This window comes from Podarcis gaigeae (assembly GCF_964106915.1).
Source record: "Podarcis gaigeae genome assembly, chromosome: 6".
Taxonomy (NCBI): domain Eukaryota; kingdom Metazoa; phylum Chordata; class Lepidosauria; order Squamata; family Lacertidae; genus Podarcis; species Podarcis gaigeae.
Genome location: NC_139682.1, coordinates 94283676 through 94305836, shown reverse-complemented (window position 1 = coordinate 94305836; position 22161 = coordinate 94283676). Strand labels below are relative to the sequence as shown.

The 22161-nt window shown below is 46.1% G+C and overlaps 1 protein-coding gene across 1 annotated transcript; it reads right to left on the bottom strand.

Moving 5' to 3' along the window:
* Positions 1 to 801: 801 nt before the first annotated feature.
* LOC310847710 (quinone oxidoreductase-like protein 2) lies at positions 802 to 22161 on the bottom strand (the record flags this gene model as incomplete). Its single annotated transcript, XM_083745772.1, has 4 exons — positions 802 to 973; positions 2231 to 2286; positions 11316 to 11412; positions 21970 to 22161. The coding sequence occupies 4 exons, from the start codon at positions 22159 to 22161 to the stop codon at positions 905 to 907; spliced, it is 414 nt and encodes a 137-aa protein (XP_083601898.1). The 3' UTR covers positions 802 to 904.

Below are 22161 nucleotides of genomic sequence, written 5' to 3'. Positions count from 1 at the left end.
AACATCTGGAGGGCCAAATTTGCCTATGCCTGGTCTAGCAGCAGCAAAAATAGGTGCTGAGCATGCCACTAGAGACAGCTCTACTCCAGTGTTTCCCAACCATGGGCCTCCAGCTGTTTTTGAACTACAATTTCCATCATCCCTGACCACTGGTCTTGCTAGCTAGGGATGATGTAGTCCAAAAAAAGCTGGAGGCCCAAGGTTTGGAAACACTGCTCTACTCTGCTCCCTTCTGTACTGTTCTTCCTCCAAAGAACTCAGAGTGGTTCTTAAGCAGGCAGTCTCCCTTGCAGGCAACTTAGAGGGCCAGAAATGTCTCATTCTCTCTCTTTTTTTAAAAAAATGATATTTATTAAAGTTTAACAATAAAAACATACACAAACAAAAAACAAAAAAAAACCCAAAAAACCAAGTATAATTTCCATCCTTGTTTTCTTAAGCCTAATTTCCCCGACCTCCTCATACCTCCCCCTTCTGTATTCTAATTTCATTATCTAATCAGCAAATCCATTCCCTTATTTCCCGTAGTTTTTGGTAAGTCTGTTCTTTTTCCCTAATCAATACCCCTGAAAACCACATAGTTTGAATACTCTAGGAGTGTAGTCTGCGGCTTGTACACATGCTAGCACTGCTGCTGCTGCTGCTCCAATATTTTTTGAAGATGGCAAGAAAGCTGGGCAAAGAGCAGGCAAGGATATAAATACAACACTGTTGGGTTCTGACAGGTAGAAGCTATACGGATACCATGCATTCAGTGGATGGGCCTGCACAGTGTTCCTATCCCCTCCCATAATCCAAAACTGCCTTAGTGGCTTAAGTGAATCATTTGGCTTTGATGGTGGCAGTCTCCTTCCTCTTTAGCACGATGGAGCCAAGGGTGGTTTCCTCCAAAAAAAAGACAGGCTTAACTAACGGAGATGACCACCTTTCCTGTAGACTTACGCTGCGTCACATGTGCAAAGGCTTCGTTTACCTGAAAAGAATTCAAACACAAAGGCACGATAAGTTTTGCAAAGATGCCAGTGTACACATATCTCTGCAGCAACGCTCAAGCATTCTGCACAACAAATGAAGAAAGCAGGTCACATTTACAAACATGCACTCAAAGTGCTAGAACATCAGGCCCCTTTGAGGCTGCTAAGCAGCTTCTTAGGCCAGCCAAGTACAATCCTTAAACGTGGCCAGTTCCTTTTGGCTTTATGCTAAAAGCCAAAGGCTACCACATTGTTCCTGGGACATCTGTCACTGAAATGGCCTTGCCTTGCTTCTGTCTGTTTAAGATGGTTTTGTGGTTTTATTTTGTCCTGTCATGCATTTGGCTATGTCATCTTTTATTATTAAGAGCAGTATATAAATTAATAAATATATGAAATATATACTAACCAGGTGGCACAGCACTTGGACTTCTTCAGATATTGGCCACGAAGAAGCCAGAATTATACAAGGTCAGAAACAAACCCCCTCAGATAGCACTTCCCCAACCTGGTGCCCTCCAGACGTTTTGAACTACATTGTGCTGGTTCCCACATAGGTATCCCAAAATATAATTGGCCAATTTGGGGAGGGGGGGATCTTTGGAGATGGTTTAGAGCTCACATCCCGGTAAACCCTCCAAGATGGAAGGGCCCTTGTAGGTCATCCTATGGCAACGGTGTCAATGACCACATCGGCCCCAGGTGGCGACAGTGAGCTATGCAAAATCCAATGTATTTTTCAGAAGGTTTTTTAAAAAAGCATTTTCGCAGCATTTTTATATGTGTGTAGATTCCATCTTAGACGCGGCTACTTGATTCTTCCTTCTCATTTCTTGCTGCCTCTTTCTCCTGCTTGCCTGCCCCACTTGTTTACAATAGTCTATCTCCCTGATTGATTTCTTATTTAGCCAGCATTTTGCTAACTTTATTGTTCCCATAGTAACACAGTACCGACTCCCTGCCTGAAAAAGCAGCCATTTTATATTATAACCACCAACAAAATCAAAACATTTCTACATTATTTATATCATTTTGTGTAACATCTATATCGGCAAAAGATCCGAAATATAGAGCAACAACCCTGAACTTTACTCAAAATGCTGCGCTGATCTGGTTAATCCCCTCACCATACACCAAAGAATGTCTCAAGGCAGGCAGAAACTGCAACAGGAAACTGAATTTTGTTGGCCAGTCATAATAAGGTTTAATCGCGCTGATCTGTGTGCCTCCTCCACTCACCCTGACTGCATCTTTGCTCTCCGTTCAAGGGCCAGAATGGCTGTGCCGTAGGAGACGGGCAGAGTGGCAGCATCTTCACAAAAGAGACAAACACAAATACCAAACTTCCAAAAAAATGGTCTTTCTTTCCAAAGGCCTTTCCCACCCCTCTGGTTTTTTGTTTTGAATGTTTATTTTGCTCAGACGGTCATTTACCCTCGCTAGGTTCAACATGCTGCCATCTGCCTTATTGCAGGGCAGATTTGAGGGTAAACCGTACGCGGAACGAGTCTGCCCCAGCAGCTTGATGGAGGTAGAAACTGTCTCTCATGCCTTGTTACGCTGCCGTTTCTATGGGGATATACGCTCGGTATTTATTACCCCTGCTATGCAAAAATCTACAAATGAATGAAAACTTCAATGTCTAAAATCCCTGGTAGAGGACAAGGATCCTGAGATCACGTTAAGGGCAGCCTAATTCTGTGTGATTGTCATAAAACTTAGAGAACAAGCTGTGCTATCATAATGATTGAGGTTTTAAATGATAATTCTAGGTTATATGTTAGTGACTAAGTTTTAATTTATATATTTTTTAACTGTTGCTATATCTGTATTGTCCCTGTTCTACCTAATTGCAAATTCAAATATATCCCTATCATGTTTTATGACTTCCTTGATATTGTATGTGGGCTGGAACTGGTCTGTGACCGAAATAATAAAATTCATTCATTCGTTTATTTTGCTCTAGGTTAGGACTTTCTAAATAGATAAGCACAAGTCCAAGGTTGCTGTCTACGGTATGTCACCCTGGTCTTCAGCAACGAAGAGGTCCAGGGTATTACAGCCACACCCTTGTTCATAAGGCACTGTAGCAGAGGTCACAGAGTACTAATTTCTTCCGTCTATAAAACACCCCCATGTATAAGTTGGGGGACTTGTATTTAAGAAAATGTGTATCTGTGTATAAGATGCCCCCTAATTTTTGACATAATTTATTAGGGGAAAACCTAGTCTTATACATGGAAAAATATGGTAATTTCACTGCAGTTGAAGCAGTCCTGGCTGTCTTCCAATACATGCACATGAGAGGAACACACACAGCAAATGGGCCCAAGTGGTAAACAAATATGGCCAAACACATAAAGATGTTGCCACTTTTTTCATTAGAAGATTGGCCAGAAGATTAACTAACCTCACTTGCTAGATTCAGGACACAACACAGCTCAGTGCTGCCCAAAATGTCATGATGAAAATTCCCAAAAATGCCAACCCAAAGTTTCACAGGCAACCCCCTCTTAACACATCTGGAGAAGTGAGGTAGCTTCGGCCAATATTGGATTACACCTCTACATGCTGCAACCCTAAAGAATGATACTTTGGGGGCTTGTTTTCAATTATCTTTTGATCTGCAATGTATCGTATTTTTCGCTCTATAGGACGCACTTTCTCCCCTCCAAAAATTAAGGGGAAATGTGTGTGCGTCCTGTGGAGCGAATGCAGGCTCCTTGGCTTCAGCGATAGCAACGCGAAGCCTCCGAAGCGCAGAGGGAGCGCTCCCAGTCCCACCAGGAGATGCTGGGGACTGAACCTGATGTCTTCTGCATGCTAAGCAGTTGTTCCACCACTGAACTATGGCCCTAGCTCACAATATTCCTGTCAGGATAAAATGGAGAAGGTGGAGGCTGAAGTGTGTATGCTCTGTGGAGGAAAGGTGGGATAGAAGTATAAGAAGGAATAAAGTATGTAAACTAGCCTATAAGTGAATAAACTACAGTATATTTTTAACTTACTCTCCTAATAATTTGTATATAAATTATAAAAGTGGTATATAAATTTTAGAATCATAGAATCATAGAATCCTAGAGTTGGAAGAGACCACAAGGGCCATCGAGTCCAACCCCCTGCCAAGCAGGAAACACCATCAGAGCACTCCTGACATATGGTTGTCAAGCCTCTGCTTAAAGACCTCCAAAGAAGGAGACTCCACCACACTCCTTGGCAGCAAATTCCACTGTCGAACAGCTCTTACTGTCAGGAAGTTCTTCCTAATGTTTAGGTGGAATCTTCTTTCTTGTAGTTTGGAACCATTGCTCCGTGTCCGCTTCTCTGGAGCAGCAGAAAACAACCTTTCTCCCTCCTCTATGTGACATCCTTTTATATATTTGAACATGGCTATCATATCACCCCTTAACCTCCTCTTCTCCAGGCTAAACATGCCCAGCTCCCTTAGCCGTTCCTCATAAGGCATCGTTTCCAGGCCTTTGACCATTTTGGTTGCCCTCCTCTGGACACGTTCCAGTTTGTCAGTGTCCTTCTTGAACTGTGGTGCCCAGAACTGGACACAGCACTCCAGGTGAGGTCTGACCAGAGCAGAATACAGTGGCACTATTACTTCCCTTGATCTAGATGCTATACTCCTATTGATGCAGCCCAGAATTGCATTGGCTTTTTTAGCTGCCGCATCACACTGTTGGCTCATGTCAAGTTTGTGGTCAACCAAGACTCCTAGATCCTTTTCACATGTACTGCTCTCAAGCCAGGTGTCACCCATCTTGTATTTGCGCCTCTCATTTTTTTTTTGCCCAAGTGCAATACTTTACATTTCTCCCTGTTAAAATTCATCTTGTTTGTTTTGGCCCAGTGTGTGCTATAATTTGCAGTACTGGCAGGCAGGAAAATGCAGTCAGGGATTATTTCACCGTTGTTATTCATTGTTAGCATCTGTATTCTGTATGTTCGGTCCATTGAATGAAGCTCGCAGTGGGTGCAGAAGCAACAGATAATATATGTAGCCAACACTATTCCTGATGTTCTCTTTTTAGGAATGGAGTTTTCTGGGGATGTGATGGAGACTGGTGAGGCTGTCAACAGCCTAAAGGAGGCAAGAGGAATTCACTGGGGCTGGAGGTGTCAAGAGAATTCTGGCAGAAATGACTAATGTTTCCTTATTTGTCCCACGTTTGGAACGGAAATCAATTCACCAGACTGAATCACATTTTTAATCTATTTTTCCCCCCAAAGGAAAGTTTATTGAATGCTGTTCTTTCAAACTGTTTTTAGGGAACCGGCTTAACGAGTTTCATTACATTAAGCAATATTAGCCTTATATTAAATAAATAATATTTGTGCAACAGTTTCAGTTAGGGCGGACTTCGCTCTGTCGCACTGAAGGAGGCCAGAAGCAGAGGCATGGAGTCATGCAAGGCAAAGGTATCAAATAGTTCAGGGGTTTTGCCCTGGGTGGTGCTGCTTGCACAGATCCTGTTAGCTCCCATATCCCAGTTCACCATTTGGATTAGAGCCAGGGGGATTGGCAAAATGATTGCAAAGCCGCTGCTGTCAGGTCAAGAGCGCTGCTTTCAACATGTCTGGATGTTTTACTGTTTTGCGGGGAGAAATGGTAGGGCATCGCTTTATCTCGTGTGTCGATAGCTTTCCATTGATGGCTTTTGTACTAGGGGGGTCGTGTAATTGGTGTGGCCAATACCAAAGCTCTGGCAGAGGAGTACCGTATTTTTCGCTCTATAGGACGCACCCGACCATAGGACACACCATGTTTTAGAGGGGGAGCACAAGAAAAAAAAATCTCCCCCTCTCTGCTCAGCACCCCTTCAGCGAAGGGGCAGGAGAAACGGAGCCCCTTCCGTAAATATAGATTGGAAATGACTGTGTATAGTGAATACTTATCTACTTTTAAAATTCTCATTCTTGATCTTATTTCTTCCTTTTCTTTATCTTCTTCTTGTTCTTTTCTTTTATACAGTGGTGCCCCGCAAGACGAATGCCTCACAAGACGAAAAACCCGCTAGACGAAAGGGTTTTCCGTTTTTCGATGCGCTTCGCAAGACGAATTTCCTCATGGGCTTGCTTTGCAAGACGAAAACGTCTTGCGAGTCTTGCGATTTTTTTCGCTCCCCCCCTTTTTCTAAGCCGCTAATAGCCGCTAAGCCGCTAATAGCCGCTAAGCCGCTAATAGTGCTAATCTGCTAAGCCGCTAATAGGGTCGCTTCGCAAGACGAAAAAACCGCTAGACGAAGAGACTCGCGGAACGGATTATTTTCGTCTTGTGAGGCACCACTGTATTTTACCTTTCATTTCTTTTCTTTATTGTGAATATTGTTTTGTAGAGGTGCAAATAATTGTAAATATGAGAAGAGGTAAAATGTTTTCTAATTTTTTATTGGTTACATGTATTTTCCTTTTTTTGTATATTTGTATTTTTTTCTAATTTGTACTCGATAAAATGAATAATAAATAAATAAAGCTCATCACGTGTCCATCTCTTCGTTCCACTTGGCGGCGTCAGGCAACTTCATGTTTTGTCACATGAAATCAAGGAACATGGAGGCCTGCAGTAACCGGCCCATGCCGTGTATGGTAGGAGAGACTCCACAGCTGATTTGATCCCTTCGCATTGCAAGAGGCTCTCTGGTGTCTCATGCTTGAGGAGGGTTTCCACCACTGCCTGAGCCTCGAGGTAGTTCCGCCAGTTTGTGTTCCACGTGATGGAAAACTTCAACACAGCCTCTGGAAGAAGGGGTTTGGGGAAGACATGTCAGGAAAGAGTGCAAGTTGCAGGCAGCGTGGCCACCTTGAACCAACACACCTCTCTTGTGAAGCGTGGCCAGGTCTGGGCACACATCTGACCCGCGCCTTTCTTCAAGGCAGGGAAGCAGATCCAACACCCCTCCCCACCTAGGAGAAACAATTAATGATGGGAGGGGTGACTGAGTTTATTCCAGACTACATGGCTTGCAGGAATGGGGTTTATAATATTTATAAAAGTACAACATCAATATGCATTATAATCTTTGCTCTAGTATTACAGAGCTGGTGGAGCTAATTTGAGGCTGTGTACACACCATACATTAAAAGCATTATCGCTTCTCCCCTGTAAGAATCCTGGGAACTGTAGATTACCCTTCTACCGCATAGTTACAATTTGTAGCACCCTTTACAAACTGCAATTCCCAGGATTCTTTGGGAGAAATATGCTTTTAATGTCTGTTTTTCCTGCAGCAGGCATGCTCAGCTACCCCTCTGGAAGCTCAATCCCACAGAAAGCTGTGACGGCCACCAACTTGGATGGTTTTATGCAGGAAAGGCTATCAATGGCCACTAGGCACAATGGCTATGCTCTACCTCCACAGTCAGTGGCAGTAACATTTGTGAATAGTAGTTGCTGGAAGATGCAGGAAGGGAATACAGAATGCTCTTGTTTCCACAGGCCTCTGGTTGGCCACTGTGAGAACAGGATGCTGGACTAGACAGGCCAATGTGGCCTCATCCAGCAGGCACTTCTTATGTCCTTACGTGGTTCAAGGGTAGAGATTGTGAGAAGGCATCTTCCAAAGCAATCCCACCCCGCAAATAGCTTTGGAGCCTTCTTGCCTCTAGCCTAGCCCTCACCCCTTTTCCTGTTCCCGCTGGAGTCTTCTTTTGCTTGCCACGCCTGCGGGCTCTCTTCCGGCCAACGCTGCCAATGACAGATCTTAAAAACTTGGGGTCGGTGAGATCCGGCAATCGCAGCACCTTGCGCCTGCTGGACCTCCTGAGCGGAGCGGGTTGTGTCTTGCTCCTCGTGAAGTAGGGTGAAATGTGAGGAGTGTTGCAAGCCGGTGCAGAAGCAGAAGGTCTGGCCGAGATGGTAGAGCACGGCTTCTCTGTCAGGGGCTTCTTCCTAACCCAGTGGAACACCATTATCATACGCCTCTTAGATGGGTTGGACATGCTGAAGAAGGTGCTGGAGGCCCAAAGACCAGGGTGACTTCAAAGTGGAGGACGCAGCAGGCAGTTCCCTATCAATGGTGCCAAATCCAAGCAAATGTTAGCTCCAGTCCTGTTAAATCGATCCAGCAATTATGAACGTTAAATAAGGGATTAATTCCTCAGGCAGTATGAAAAGACTTTCTGTGGCTTTTTAATAGATGGGAGCCCCCAACTACTGCAACTGTTGACAGCCTGTTGCCCCTTCACTGCTTGAATGGGTTATGTCACAATGGTTCCTTCATCAGGTGTTTGTGAGCATGAAAATGCTGTTGGGAGTTTCAGCAATGAAGGCTCAACATCTTTATCAACGAATTGGATGATGGACTCAAGGGCATCCTGATCAAATTTGCAGATGACACCAAACTGGGAGGGGTGGCTAACACCCCAGAGGACAGGATCACACTTCAAAATGACCTTGACAGATTAGAGAACTGGGCCAAAACAAACAAGATGAATTTTAACAGGGAGAAATGTAAAGTATTGCACTTGGGCAAAAAAAATGAGAGGCACAAATACAAGATGGGTGACACCTGGCTTGAGAGCAGTACATGTGAAAAGGATCTAGGAGTCTTGGTTGACCACAAACTTGACATGAGCCAACAGTGTGACACGGCAGCTAAAAAAGCCAATGCAATTCTGGGCTGCATCAATAGGAGTATAGCATCTAGATCAAGGGAAGTAATAGTGCCACTGTATTCTGCTCTGGTCAGACCTCACCAGTTCTGGACACCACAGTTCAAGAAGGACACTGACAAACTGGAACGTGTCCAGAGGAGGGCAACCAAAATGGTCAAAGGCCTGGAAACGATGCCTTCTGAGGAACGGCTAAGGGAGCTGGGCATGTTTAGCCTGGAGAAGAGGAGGTTAAGGGGTGATATGATAGCCATGTTCAAATATATAAAAGGATGTCACATAGAGGAGGGAGAAAGGTTGTTTTCTGCTGCTCCAGAGAAGCGGACACGGAGCAATGGATCCAAACTACAAGAAAGAAGATTCCACCTAAACATTAGGAAGAACTTCCTGACAATAAGAGCTGTTTGACAGTGGAATTTGCTGCCAAGGAGTGTGGTGGAGTCTCCTTCTTTGGAGGTCTTTAAGCAGAGGCTTGACAACCATATGTCAGGAGTGCTCTGATGGTGTTTCCTGCTTGGCAGGGGGTTGGACTCGATGGCCCTTGTGGTCTCTTCCAACTCTAGGATTCTATGATTCTATGATACACAGGACATGCTTGGGCATATCACAAAAGACACAACTTTAATAGAAATCAGTGCTGAGGGATGGCCAGAAGGTGTCACTACAAGCATAATAAAGAGAACGTTGAACATAGTTTTTCAAAAATGGACAGAAAGGTTGTATTACTATTATTATCATCCCCACTCCTCCCAGAGCAGAGCTTGGAGGGGGCTGAAGCACAAGGAAACAAGTCAAGTAATGTGCAGAAGGGAAAAACATCCTTCCACCGCTCTCTGCTGTATAACAACGTAAAAATGTGATACATAGCCACGGCTTGCCTTCACTAGTTGTTTTTTCTGCCCTAAGAGCAAGGGGCAGAAAATTCCCGGTTCAAGTCTCACCTCAGCCATTGACCTCACAAGATGGCCACAGGCAAGCCACCATTATCTCAGCACTCCCCCCCCAACTCCCCCCAACTCCCCCCCCCCAATTTGGAGGGTGAAAATGGTGTGTTACTTTACAGAGCTTTCCTAAGAGTTGTTGAGATAAGGCATGCAGCCGTTGCAGCCCCTCTCTGGAAGAAAAATGGTGTCCTGTAGAGGTCAGGGGCCATATATTTGGTTTCTCCCTCCATTTTCATTCCCTCCAATATTGTCACCTAATGTCAGGATGCTGTCAGCAGCTCCCGGCTGGTTCCCCAGGAAAGTATAAAGACAAGGAAAAGTTTCTTAGCATGCTTTTTTATTTCAGTCTTTACAGAGAGAGGCTATAGCACCCGGCCTCTTGGATAATGTCCTTGTCCCGAATAAATCTCCACCCCACCTCATCTCTCCCACTTCCTCATTCGCCATTCTCATCATCTCTCCAACAGGTGCTGCTTTGTGCCCTCTGTCTTTGAGCTCTTTGCTCTTTTACTTTTAAGGCTCACCGGGAACCTTCTGGGAGATGGAAAGTCTAGAATGCTTTCTAATGACAACCTGTCAGCTGGGTGTTGTTCTGTCTCTCCCATTATTACCTAACTTTGCCCCTCATCTGCCTCTGAACTGCGACCTCTCAAACCCCTGTGGTAATAATAATAATAATAATAATAATAATAATAATAAATAATAATAATAATAATAATAATTTATTATTTATACCCTGCCCATCTGGCTGAGTTTCCCCAGCCACTCTGGCTCCCAATCGAGTGTTAAAAACAATACAGCATTAAATATTAAAAACTTCCCTAAAGAAGGCTGCCTTCAGATGTCTTCTAAAAGTCTGGTAGTTGTTTTTCTCTTTGACATCTGGTGGGAGGGCGCTCCACAGGGCGGGCGCCACCACCGAGAAGGCCCTCTGCCTGGTTCCCTGTAGCTTTGCTTCTCACAGTGAGGGAACCGCCAGAAGGCCCTCGGCGCTGGACCTCAGTGTCCAGGCAGAATGATGGGGGTGGAGATGCTCCTTCAGGTATACAGGACTGAGGCCGTGTTGGGTAAATCTATATTGTCTTCCTCTTCCTCCTCCCTGGAAGGGTCAAGCTAGGGGGAGGCAGTTTCCACCATTCCTCCTCTGCCCAGTTCCTGACACCTAAACCACCTCACGGGCTAAGTGTGTCCTCTGCCTCAAATGGAAGAGTGAAGGCTGCAATATGCTCAGTTTAGCCTTGGTTTCCTGCTAATCCTATAAAACAGGGATGTCCAACAGGTCGATCGCGATCTACTGGTAGATCCCCGCAATGTTTTGGTAGATCGCGGTCGATCTCTGGCTCCCTATCCTCTGCGTTGATAAATCTGACTTTTGCCCCGCCCCCTCGTCCTGCCATCCATTGTTGTTTGAACTGTGGAAAGGAAGATGGAGCTCCTTCTGTGTGGTTGTTTTCATCCATAGCAATGTTTGTGTGAGCGACTTAACCCCTAGTTCCCTTGCCCTCCTCCCCCCGAAAAAACGGAACTCCCCTCCCCAAAAATCCTGCACCTTAACCCCCCACTTTGTCCTCCTCCCAAAAAAGTTCAACAACCTTGAGCTGAACCCCTAAGAAACCAGAGGTAGCTTACTGCCAGATTTTATTTCTGAAAATAGGTCTAAGGCTCTTGGGAGTTGGCCACCCTTCCTATAAAAGTAAAGGCTTGTGTTGTTTGTTGGGGGGGGGGAGAGAGAAGTGGACTGTAACAAAGTGAGCTGCACTGAAAAGGACCTGCTCACCTGGAGTGAATGGTAGGGAAGGCTTTTCTTGGCAAAGACCCTGGCAAGCTAGTATGTCAGCAAAATTCACTCCACAGCAACGGACACGAATTCTGACAAAGAAGCTGTATGGGATCTGATGTTAAACACACCATTGACTCTTGTGGGTGCCTGGCTCCTTCTCAGACTTTAAAATAGCAGCTATAGGGGGCCTGATCTGGTCTGAGGCCGCAGTGTGAAGGGAGAGGCATTAACCTTTCCTCCCATGCCATTTTCTTGAGAAACATCCCCCTAACCCAAGCTGTCATTTACTGCGATGGAAGAAGTAGAGAGATGGAAGGGAGCAGCCCTGCAACTGCAACTGCTCCTGCCCCCTGTTTTATTTGTGTTTTTATTCATTAAATTTATATATTGCCCTTCATCTCAGGGCAGTTCACAACATAAAAATGCAATATATAAAAAAAACCCAAAAGACATAATTAAAATACAACAACAAGTTTATTAAATTTGTGAGGTCCATGCCTTTACACAAAATACCATAAAACCTTATTAAAAGATAAACAATAAAATTATAAAAATAAGCTAAAATTCATGCCATGCTGTCCCAGCAAGGAAACTACCCAAAAAAAACCCCCACCATTCAGGAAAGAAAATACAGCAACAGGTTAGGAGAGCAATGGGAGGGACCTCACCATTTCATCCAGGAACCATACCCTAGTTTTTATAGCCTTCACCACAAAGAACGCTACCACGTGAGAAATCCGTGGATCAGCTACCTTACAAGTGGACGTGGATGCCATATGCAAGGAATTCCCAGAGGTTTTCGATGGGAAATTGGGACAGTATATGGGCCCCCCCATTGCTCTACAGCTTGACCCCGCAGTACGACCGGTCAGGCTAAAGGCCCGCCGGGTCCCGTTCGCCCTGAAACCCCGTATAGACGAGGAATTGGACCGGCTTGTGGAGCAAGGAGTGCTGGAGCCGGTGCCTAATGCCCCCTGGGAAACCCCAATCGTCACACCCGTCAAGCCTAATGGTTCAGTCCGCATCTGCGCAGACTACAAATGTACCATAAACAAGGCCCTCACGGCCCATGCATACCCAGTGCCAGTGGTCAGCCATGTCCTTGCCACCCTGGCTGGGTCGAAAATTTTCGGCAAGCTGGACTTGGCCCAAGCATATCAACAGCTTCCAGTAGATGAGGCCACAGCAGAGGCACAGACAATTGTGACGCACAGAGGAGCATTCAGGGTAAAGCGGCTGCAATTCGGTGTCAGTGTGGCACCAGGCATATTCCAGAATCTAATGGACTCGCTCCTTAAAGGGATTCCTGGCGTCACCCCCTTCTTCGATGATGTGTTGATTGCTGGGCCCACACCAGAGGAGTTTGAGGACCGCCTCCGCACCGTTCTGCACCGTTTCCAGATGGCGGGTCTCAAGGTGAAGCGGGAAAAATGTCTACTAGGAGTGCCTCAGGTGGACTTTCTGGGATTTATGGTGGACGCAGAAGGGGTCCACCCAACTGGGGACAAGGTACGGGCCATTTGTGATGCTCCAGCGCCCAAGAACAAGACTGAACTTCAGGCCTTCTTGGGACTATTGAACTTTTACCATTCCTTCCTTCCCCACAAGGCGGCGGTAGCGGAGCCCCTACACAGACTCCTGGACAAGCGGGCCCCTTGGGTGTGGGGCCAGCGCCAGGAGGCTGCATTCCAGGCAGTCAAGGACCTGCTTGTCTCAAACTCGGTCTTGGCACACTTCGACGAGAGGCTGCCGGTGGTGCTAGCATGCGACGCCTCGCCCTATGGCATTGGCGCTGTCCTGGGACACCAACTCCCGGATGGGAGAGAGGTACCGGTAGCATACTTTTCCCAGACACTCAACGCAACCGAGCAGAACTACTCGCAAATAGACAAGGAGGGGCTCGCAATCGTGAAGGGAGTAAAAAAATTCCATGATTTCTTGTACGGGCGGCCCTTCACCATGGTGGCTGACCACAAGCCGTTGCTTGGCTTGTTTGCTCCCGAAAAGCAGACCCCCCAAGTGCTGTCTCCTCGTGTCCTCAGGTGGTCAATTTTCCTTGCCAGCTACCAGTATGCACTGATTCACCGCCCGGGGAAGGCGATGGGCCATGCGGACGCCCTCAGCAGGCTACCACTACCAGAAACAGGCCCCGACCCAGCACCTGCACAAGAGGTTATGAGCCTGGAGCTGCTTCCTGACCGCCCCATTCAGGCACAAGAAGTTGCACACCATTCCAATAAAGATAGGGTCATCTCCCGGGTCCTGGACTGGGTGTGGAGGGGATGGCCCAGCAGCAGTCCTGGGCCAGAATTCGCTGGCTACACAACCCGCAAACATGAACTGTCGGCCCACAAGGGGTGCCTGTTATGGGGAAGCAGGGTTGTTGTTCCCCAGCCCCTCCGCAAAAGGGTCCTCACAGCCCTACATGAGACACACCCAGGGGTAGTAAGAATGAAGGCCCTGGCCAGGAGTTATGTGTGGTGGCCAGGGATCGACGGAGAGATAGAGGCCTGGGTCAAACACTGCCAGGCCTGCCAAGAATCCCGCCCAGATCCCCCAAGGGCCCCAGTCCAGTCCTGGGAGTCCGCCCGAGCACCATGGTCACGCCTGCATGTGGACTTCGCTGGCCCCTTTCAGGGGAAAACATTCTTCATAGTGGTGGACTCCTACACCAAATGGCTGGAAGTTGCACTGGTACCGTCCACTTCTACGTCTGCAGCCATCCGGGTACTACGCAGGCTGTTTGCAACCCACGGGCTCCCTGACACTCTTGTCTCAGACAATGGGACTGCATTTACGTCAGGAGAATTCCAAACCTTCACAGCGCAGAACGCCATCCGCCACATCCGTTTGGCGCCATTCCACCCTGCCACCAATGGCCAAACAGAACGCATGGTGCGGACCACCAAGGACACCCTTCGCCGCATGACGCAAGGGGATTGGGAGTACCGCCTTGCCACATTCCTCCTAGCACAGCACAGCACCCCCAGCTCAACAACTGGCCGGAGCCCCGCTGAACTACTAATGGGTCGGCGCCTTGCAATCAGATTGGACCGCCTTCACCCCGATAGAGCTCAGGATGAGGTAGTGGTGGGGGAAGGCAGGAACCCCCGGACCTTCAAGGCCCAGGACCCAGTGTACGCAAAGAATTTTGGGGCAGGCCCAGCATGGGTACCTGCCACAGTCACCAGGGTCACTGGCCCCGTGTCGTACGAGGTGCTAACGGATGGGGGGCAATGCTGGCGCCGCCACTGCGACCAGATACGGCGACGATTCCCGGGAGAAAACCAGGAGGAGGAAAGGTCAGAGGAGTCCCAAGGGAACAGCGGGGCAGTGAGGCCCATAGAGCAGGAGGGGGCAGCAGGAGAGGCAGAATCAGTAAATACAGAGAGGACCTGCGAGGCCGAAAGGACACCGGAGCCAGAACCACGACTGAGCGAGCCGGTTGCGCCAGACCAAACAGACCCATCACAGCCAGCATCCTTGGAACACGAGCCAGAACCTGAACCCCGGACCAGGGAACACCCCAGGCCACAACGCACACGTAGGCCGCCGGCATACCTCGAGGACTATGAATGCGACCTCCCGGGCAGGACTGGAACTTAGAGGGGAGGGGTGTTATGTACTGAGTTGAATAGGATCCAAACTGCAGCAGTCTGATTGGTCCTAGAACAATAGGATCCAAATTGCAGCAGTCTGATTGGTCCTAGAACAATAGGATTCAGAATGCAGCAGTCTGATTGGTCCTAGAACAATGCAGCAATATGATTGGTTGGCAGGAACCACCCAATCATGCTCCAGATATAAGTGAATCCACAACCTGATTGGCTTACAGTAGAATTCCAGAATTAGCCAATCAGGTTGTGGATTCACTTATATCTGGAGCATGATTGGGTGGTTCCTGCCAACCAATCATATTGCTGCATTGTTCTAGGACCAATCAGACTGCTGTATTCTGAATCCTATTGTTCTAGGACCAATCAGACTGCTGCAATTTGGATCCTATTGTTCTAGGACCAATCAGACTGCTGCAGTTTGGATCCTATTCAACTCAGTACATAACACCCTAGTTTTCATAGCCTTCACCACAAAGACCGCTACCACGTGAGAAATCCGTGGATCAGCGTCCACCAGTAAAAACTTTACTTGGTCCTCAGAGTTGACTATTGATTTGGGAATAGTTTGTAACATCGCATCCCTGAAGGCCGAATAGATGGGACAATACAACATGTAATGTGTGAGATCCTCTTTGGTTCTCATATGACAAGGACATATACGCTGCTCTACTGGGATTTTTGCATATCTGCCTGACAGATAGGCCGTAGGAATGGTTTGAAAACGGGCCATGGTGAAAGCTCTCCGAAGGGTGGGATTGGTGATATACTTACCTGGCAGGGGAGACACCTTGATCATAATTAAAATAAGAACAACAACAAACCAATAATTCCCCCCCGCCCCCCCCCCACACAACACATTTAAAAGAGCATTGGATGTCAATAAGCCAAAGACATAAAAGTGTGTAATGAAAGCACCAGGTGAGCTTCCCTGGGGACAGCACTCCACAAAGGAGGAGCCACTACAGAGAAGGCCCCGTTCTCGTGTTGCCACCCTCTGGACCTCTTGTGGAGGAGGCACATGAAGAAGGGCCTTAGATGATTATCTCAAGGTCCGGGTAAGTTCTTTTCTTAAACGAGGGTGCCCTGCTTGCAATCCTGAGTCTAGTTGGGCTGCCTAAAATATTCTTGTACACTTTCCCAATCACCGGTGATCACAGATGAGTTAGAATCATTTATTTATTTAGGAAATAATTACAGAGCTCTGCAAGCAGTGTAGTAATAACTTTGTAAGGTAAGTGAATGAAAGAAAGTGATGTAAAGGTTTGATCTGTTTTTTTTTTCAATTGTTTGTATTTTTTCTGTCTTTTCTATTTCTCTATTTTTCTTTTTTCTCTTTGTAATTTTTAAAATTTGAATAAATATTATTTTTTTAAAAAATAACTTTGTAAATTAACAAAACCAGCTAAAATCCATAACCAGTGGAACAGACCTAAAAATATAATCATTATAAACAAAGGTAACATTTAAAAAACTATTAAAACCTGTGTAGACTGGGGGGAAAGAGCATTTTTAGCAGGCATCAAAAGCAACATAGCAAGGGCACCTGCAATGTCAATAGGCAGAGAGTTTTACAGGAGAAGTGCTGACACTTTAAAGGTACAACTGCTCAGCAACGGACATTATGTGGCAATTGTAAAAGTGCAAGTTAAGCAGATTGGAGCGATCAAATCAGCATGTACGGGGCATGGCAATCCCTTGAACGAAACTGGTCCCAAGCTGTTAAGGGTTTTATATACCCATATTAAAAGTAAAGGGACCCCTGACCATTAGGTCCAGGTGTGGCCGACTCTGGGGTTATGGCGCTCATCTCGCTTTATTGGCTGAGGGAGCTGGCGTACAGCTTCTGGGTCATGTGGCCAGCATGACTAAGCCACTTCTGGCGAACCAGAGCAGCGCACGGAAACACCTTTTACCTTCCTGCTGGAGTGGTACCGATCTATCTACTTGCACTTTGACGTGCTTTCGAACTGCTAGGTTGGCAGGAGCAGGGACTGAGCAACAGGAGCTCACCCCGTCGCGGGGATTCAAACCGCCGATCTTCTGATCAGCAAGTCCTAGTCTCTGTGGTTTAACCCACAGTGCCACCCGCGTCCCTTTCATACATAATACCCATATTAGAACCTTTAATTTCACCCAGTAACAAATCAGCAGTCAGTGCAGATCTTTGAGCAGTTTTGCCAAGAGGCCTGGCCAGCAAACATTTCTAACCCAAAAATGAGGTGGTTCTTTAAATCTTTTTAGGTTACTTATGTACCACAAATGATTCATAGAAGTTGTTGGTCTCATACAAAGGAGTATTGTTGGCTAGTAACTTTTGTCATCTTACTTGCAAGACTGACTTCTTTTAAGCAATACAGTGGTACCTTGGTTTACGAACTTAATTCATTCGGAAGTCCGTTCTTAAACCAAAGCACTCTTAAACCAAGGCGTGCTTTCCCATAGCAGTGGGGGACTCAATTTACAAATGGAACACACTAAACAGGAAGCGAAACGTGTTCTGCTTCCAAGACAAAGTTCACAAACCAAAACACCTACTTCTGGGTTTGCAGCATTCTTAATCCAAGTTGTTCATAAACTAAGCTGTTCTTAAACCAAAGTACCACTGTATAACATATTCAGGACTGGAGTTTCTGCAGCTGAAGAAACGCTGACTAAGGTCTGTCCAAACATTCCGGCAAGCCCTAAAAAAAGATTTCACAGCTCCCATAGGGAGCATGTTGTACTGCTTGAAGTTATCATTGTTCCATTCTGGCTAAATATGTAAGCGAATAAAGCGCTAAAATTGGGTGAGCAGCAATCACAAGACTGGGACAGCAACGTCATACTGCATCCCCAGTGCAAACAAACAGCATTTGTGTTCAAGAAATAAGTATAGATCTTTGCCACCACTGTTGCAAAGGCAGATACTCACTCTCATGGAGTCTGTTCTTTCTGTGGATGCTGACTAAGAAATAAGTCACTTCAAGTTCAATAGGGCTTACTTGTGTGCATGGGACTGCAGCCTCAGTGGCCTTTTATTATTTATTTATTTATTACCCTCCTCTGCTCTCATACCAGCTTAATCAGCCGGCTTTTTTAGCAGGAGATAGCACTCATCTCCATGCTGTGAAAAAACACTGAATGATTCCTATGAATCAAGAATCAATGGGAGCCACAAGAAAGGGCAGTCTTTCTTTGTTTCTGGTTAGCTGGCAGTCCTGCTTCATAGTTGCATTGGTCCAAAATTCTTATCTGACTAGCGAGTGCATTCTCTTAGGATGCTATTAGGATGTTTCTTATACTCTGTGTGTAACCTAAACCTCCTCTCCTGAGTTTCTTCTTCTGACTTGATTATTTCATGCCCTATCCTAAGCTGCAGGCAGTTTCCCCTGGAGGTACATAATGACCTAGAAAGTGTGCGTTTTTCTGGGAGAAAAAGAAACGTTGAATTAAAATTCTTGTAGAAAATGTTGCTTTAAAATCCATTGGTTTGTGGTGGTTGTTGTTGTTTACTCATTTCCACATCTGCTCCCTCACTGGCCTGGTTTGCACATCACGGTGAACTGGAGTAAAGCTTGCCATCACGACTCCTTAACCAAGACCTGTAACTATAAGGAAAACCTTGGCTATGCATTGAATTAATGAATTTATTAATACGGTCACAGACCAGCGTCAACACACACAATATCACAGATCATAAAAAATATCAAAAATACAAGAGACAATATGAATATAACGAGGATTTAAATATAAAAATTAAAAATTAATTGTTAGTGTGCCCCCTGTAATTAACATTTAGGGGTTGGGTCATTATGGGATACCACTTGCTTCCTGCGATTGATTGCAGACGCACAGAATTTAGCTACATTTAATGTAGTCTTGGGATTCTTGTCCTCTAGCAGTAGTTTTAAACTATGGTATTCCGATTCTTTCCTAGACTTTTGCAAAAGAGGTGTAATAAAAGTCAAACGTATATCGTCATAAAGACGACAACGTAATAATACATGTGAAGCAGTTTCAACTTCCAACGAGCCACAAGGACAGACCCGTGCTGTGTATGGTTTACCCTCAAATCTGCCCTGAAGTAAGGCAGAAGGGAGAACATTAAATCTAGCGAGGGTATTTGGGAGCCTGATTGGCTACACACTGTGGCCATGGAGGAGAGACCCTAACTATGATCCCAGGCTTGGACAATATGCTAGACCAAACCAAAAAAGCCAGGGTTGGGGCAGCAATGCAACTCCAATCTCCTCCTCAGGAACCAGCATGTTCATGAATTTGCACTGCCATGGTTTGGCTTACCCTGGTTTGAGGACACAACCAGTCCCTCAGACATGCACAAACATACTATTTAATATTCACTCATGTCATGCTATATTGATTTTCAGCCAGGCATTAGTGAAATGTTATCTTTCCACAGGGCTAATATTACAGCACTAACTCACAACCCTGGTGCTGCTTCAGCTGTTCAAGGTTCAAAGCACTATTAGTGACCTTTGGACAGTTTGTAATCAGAGTTCCACAGGTAGAGAACTCACAACCACAGGGTGAAGGTACTCCTCTTATTGCAGGAGTGAGGAAATCATGGCAACCATGATACGAAAAGCCCTGGACCACACGAGAGGTGCCTCCACTGTAGCATCTCCCCACCCAAACCAGTGCTAACCCTTAGGAAACTATGCCAATACTTTTATGGGTCGTCACTAGTGCATCCAGGGTTTTCCACAGCAGTGCAGATGGATTGGATGTTGCTGCAGTAGCTCAGGTGTTGACAAGGCTAGATGAGGATCAGGCCTCAGCCAGAGAAACTCAGCAGCTCAGGAAAATTTATACAGCTGCAATACTTATAAAACTTTATTCATCTTAGCAAGGTTTAGAAGCCCACACTATACTGGGAAACATCAAAGCCTCCTCCCAAAAGTTTTTTTTTGCCCATTTTACAAAGGGATGAACAGAGACTTGCATAATTCTACTCAGTGATCCCTGAAAGATCTGGACCCATATCCCACAGTCCTATACTGACCACTGGAATCAAAACATGTATCAGACCCTCACAATTCACCCCCTCAAACCTGTAAGGTCTGTGAGTTGCCAACTGAAAGTCCAGCACTTTCCCTGAATACCCAGGGATATGCATGCTTTAGAAAGCCATGCAGAATAATCTCATAGTGTGTTGGCAGTGAAAATGCTCTCTCTGCTGCAAGAGCCCAATTTACAGTCCAATTTTTAAAACCATGTAAAACAATCTGGATTTTTAGCTTACACAAAACCCAACAAATGGCAAACTTAGAACATATAACCAACATACACACTTGTTTATTTTGAACTGCAAGAAAAACCACTGTCTGATCTTTTCAGCAGCAAGATGCTTTTCCATTTTGTGGGATGCAAACTAGTATTCAGCGGTGCTTCACACGGCAGCCAATTTTGGTTTATCCTTGTCAAGAGTGACGATCTGAGTTTGGTAGATTTGCACCACATGCTTCCCAGCCACAGGGGCACTTTTGTAAGATGTTTTTGCAAAGAGTGTATTATGGGCAGAAGGTAGCTCAAGGTCGGGGAGATGGATGTGGTGGCCGGTGGGGGGTTCAGTATGGGTGCAGTGGTCAGTCTCTGGGAGATTTGAAGTAAATCAGCAAGTATTTCCGACTCTGACCTAACAATACCAACAAAACAATATCCCTCCCAGTTATGCTGCTGAAACGAAGAAGGGGAGGTACCAGAGTGGATTTTCATGGGGAAGAACCATCAGCCTCTGTCAGTTCTAGTACTCAGAGCTAGGTAAAGGTACCCTTGACCATTAGGTCCAGTCGCGGACGACTCTGGGGTTGCAGCGCTCATCTCACTCTATAGGCTGAGGGAGCCAACATTTGTCCACAGACAGTTTTTCCGGGTCATGTGGCCAGCAGGACTAAGCTGCTTCTGGCGAACCAGAGCAGCACACGGAAACGCCGTTTACCTTCCCACCGGAGTGTACCTATTTATCTACTTGCACTTTGACATGCTTTCGAACTGCTAGGTGGGCAGGAGAGTACTCAGAGCTAAATAATACTGACTCCAGGAGCTTCTTGTCCTTTGCATCAGGCTCAGCTTGGTGGATGTCAAGGTTGTAGTAAGAAAACAAACGAAGTGGATCTCAGAAGAGTGAAGTCTGCCCACCCCTGACGTACACAATTGATTGTGCCCCTTCTTAGCTATGTGCCTGCAGTGACACCAGAGCTTGTGATCTCGCTACAGAGCAAGCCCTGCACACCATAAACCTAACCCAATAATGTCCACAGGGATTCCAGCTCTGGGATTAGACCAGGGTATGTTATTTATTTAATTAGAGACTCATCTGAAATAAAAGGGTTTTGTCCTTCTCTTTGTACCTTCAAGAGACAGTTCACACTACTATTTACACATAATAAATCAACAAATGCCTGCTCACCTGGGCTGAGAACTAATAACGTCGAAGCAACTAGGCAAGCGAATCTTTCCACGCCCAAGAAGGAAAGACTCTTCCACACCCGGCTCCCTTGTTCAGGCTATCCCTGCACCACACCATGGGTGGGCTAGTATCTATTTGTGCGGGCTAGCAAATTCTTTGGCCTGTTTTCAAGGCTGCTGTAAAAGCACTTCCTATGACGCAAACGCACTCTCATCTATTGTAGGATTGCCACCCCTAGGGAGGCCAGCTGGGAAACTTACACAACTCTATCACATTTTTTTGCCCAGAGAACTTGCTTAAGGCAGTCAGTGATGGTGGGATAACAAATCTGTTTCTCGTTTCGACATCTGATAAGAGGCTTGAGGAAAGCTGAAAATGAACAGAACCCAAGACTGGGAAGCAGAGTTGCCTGAGAAAGCAGAGAATGGCTTTGAACAGAGATCAATATCCTGTTTAAATAGGGCAGACGCCTTTTGCCCTGTAAGCGGAGGTTCCAGATAATAACCCTAAATCTACACAAGCTGGAACACCCTTTGATATCTCAGAGCCCTCTTCGCCTGAACAACCTGCCAAAGCACCTGTAAGAAAAATCCTCTAAATGCCTCAAGCCTTGCCGCTCCTTTACCTCATGTGGTTGCGGTGAAGAAGACAGGATGTCCCTGACAACCTTTTTCAGCTCAGCGCAAAGCGCTGCTTGGTAGGTCCTCTGGGGCTGCCGGGGGACAAGGCTGATCAGACAGGATCCAGTCGTTCTCGGCCAAAAGCTTTCCTCCTGCAACACGAGAATGGGTACCAAGGTCACAATGTCACCCCGCAT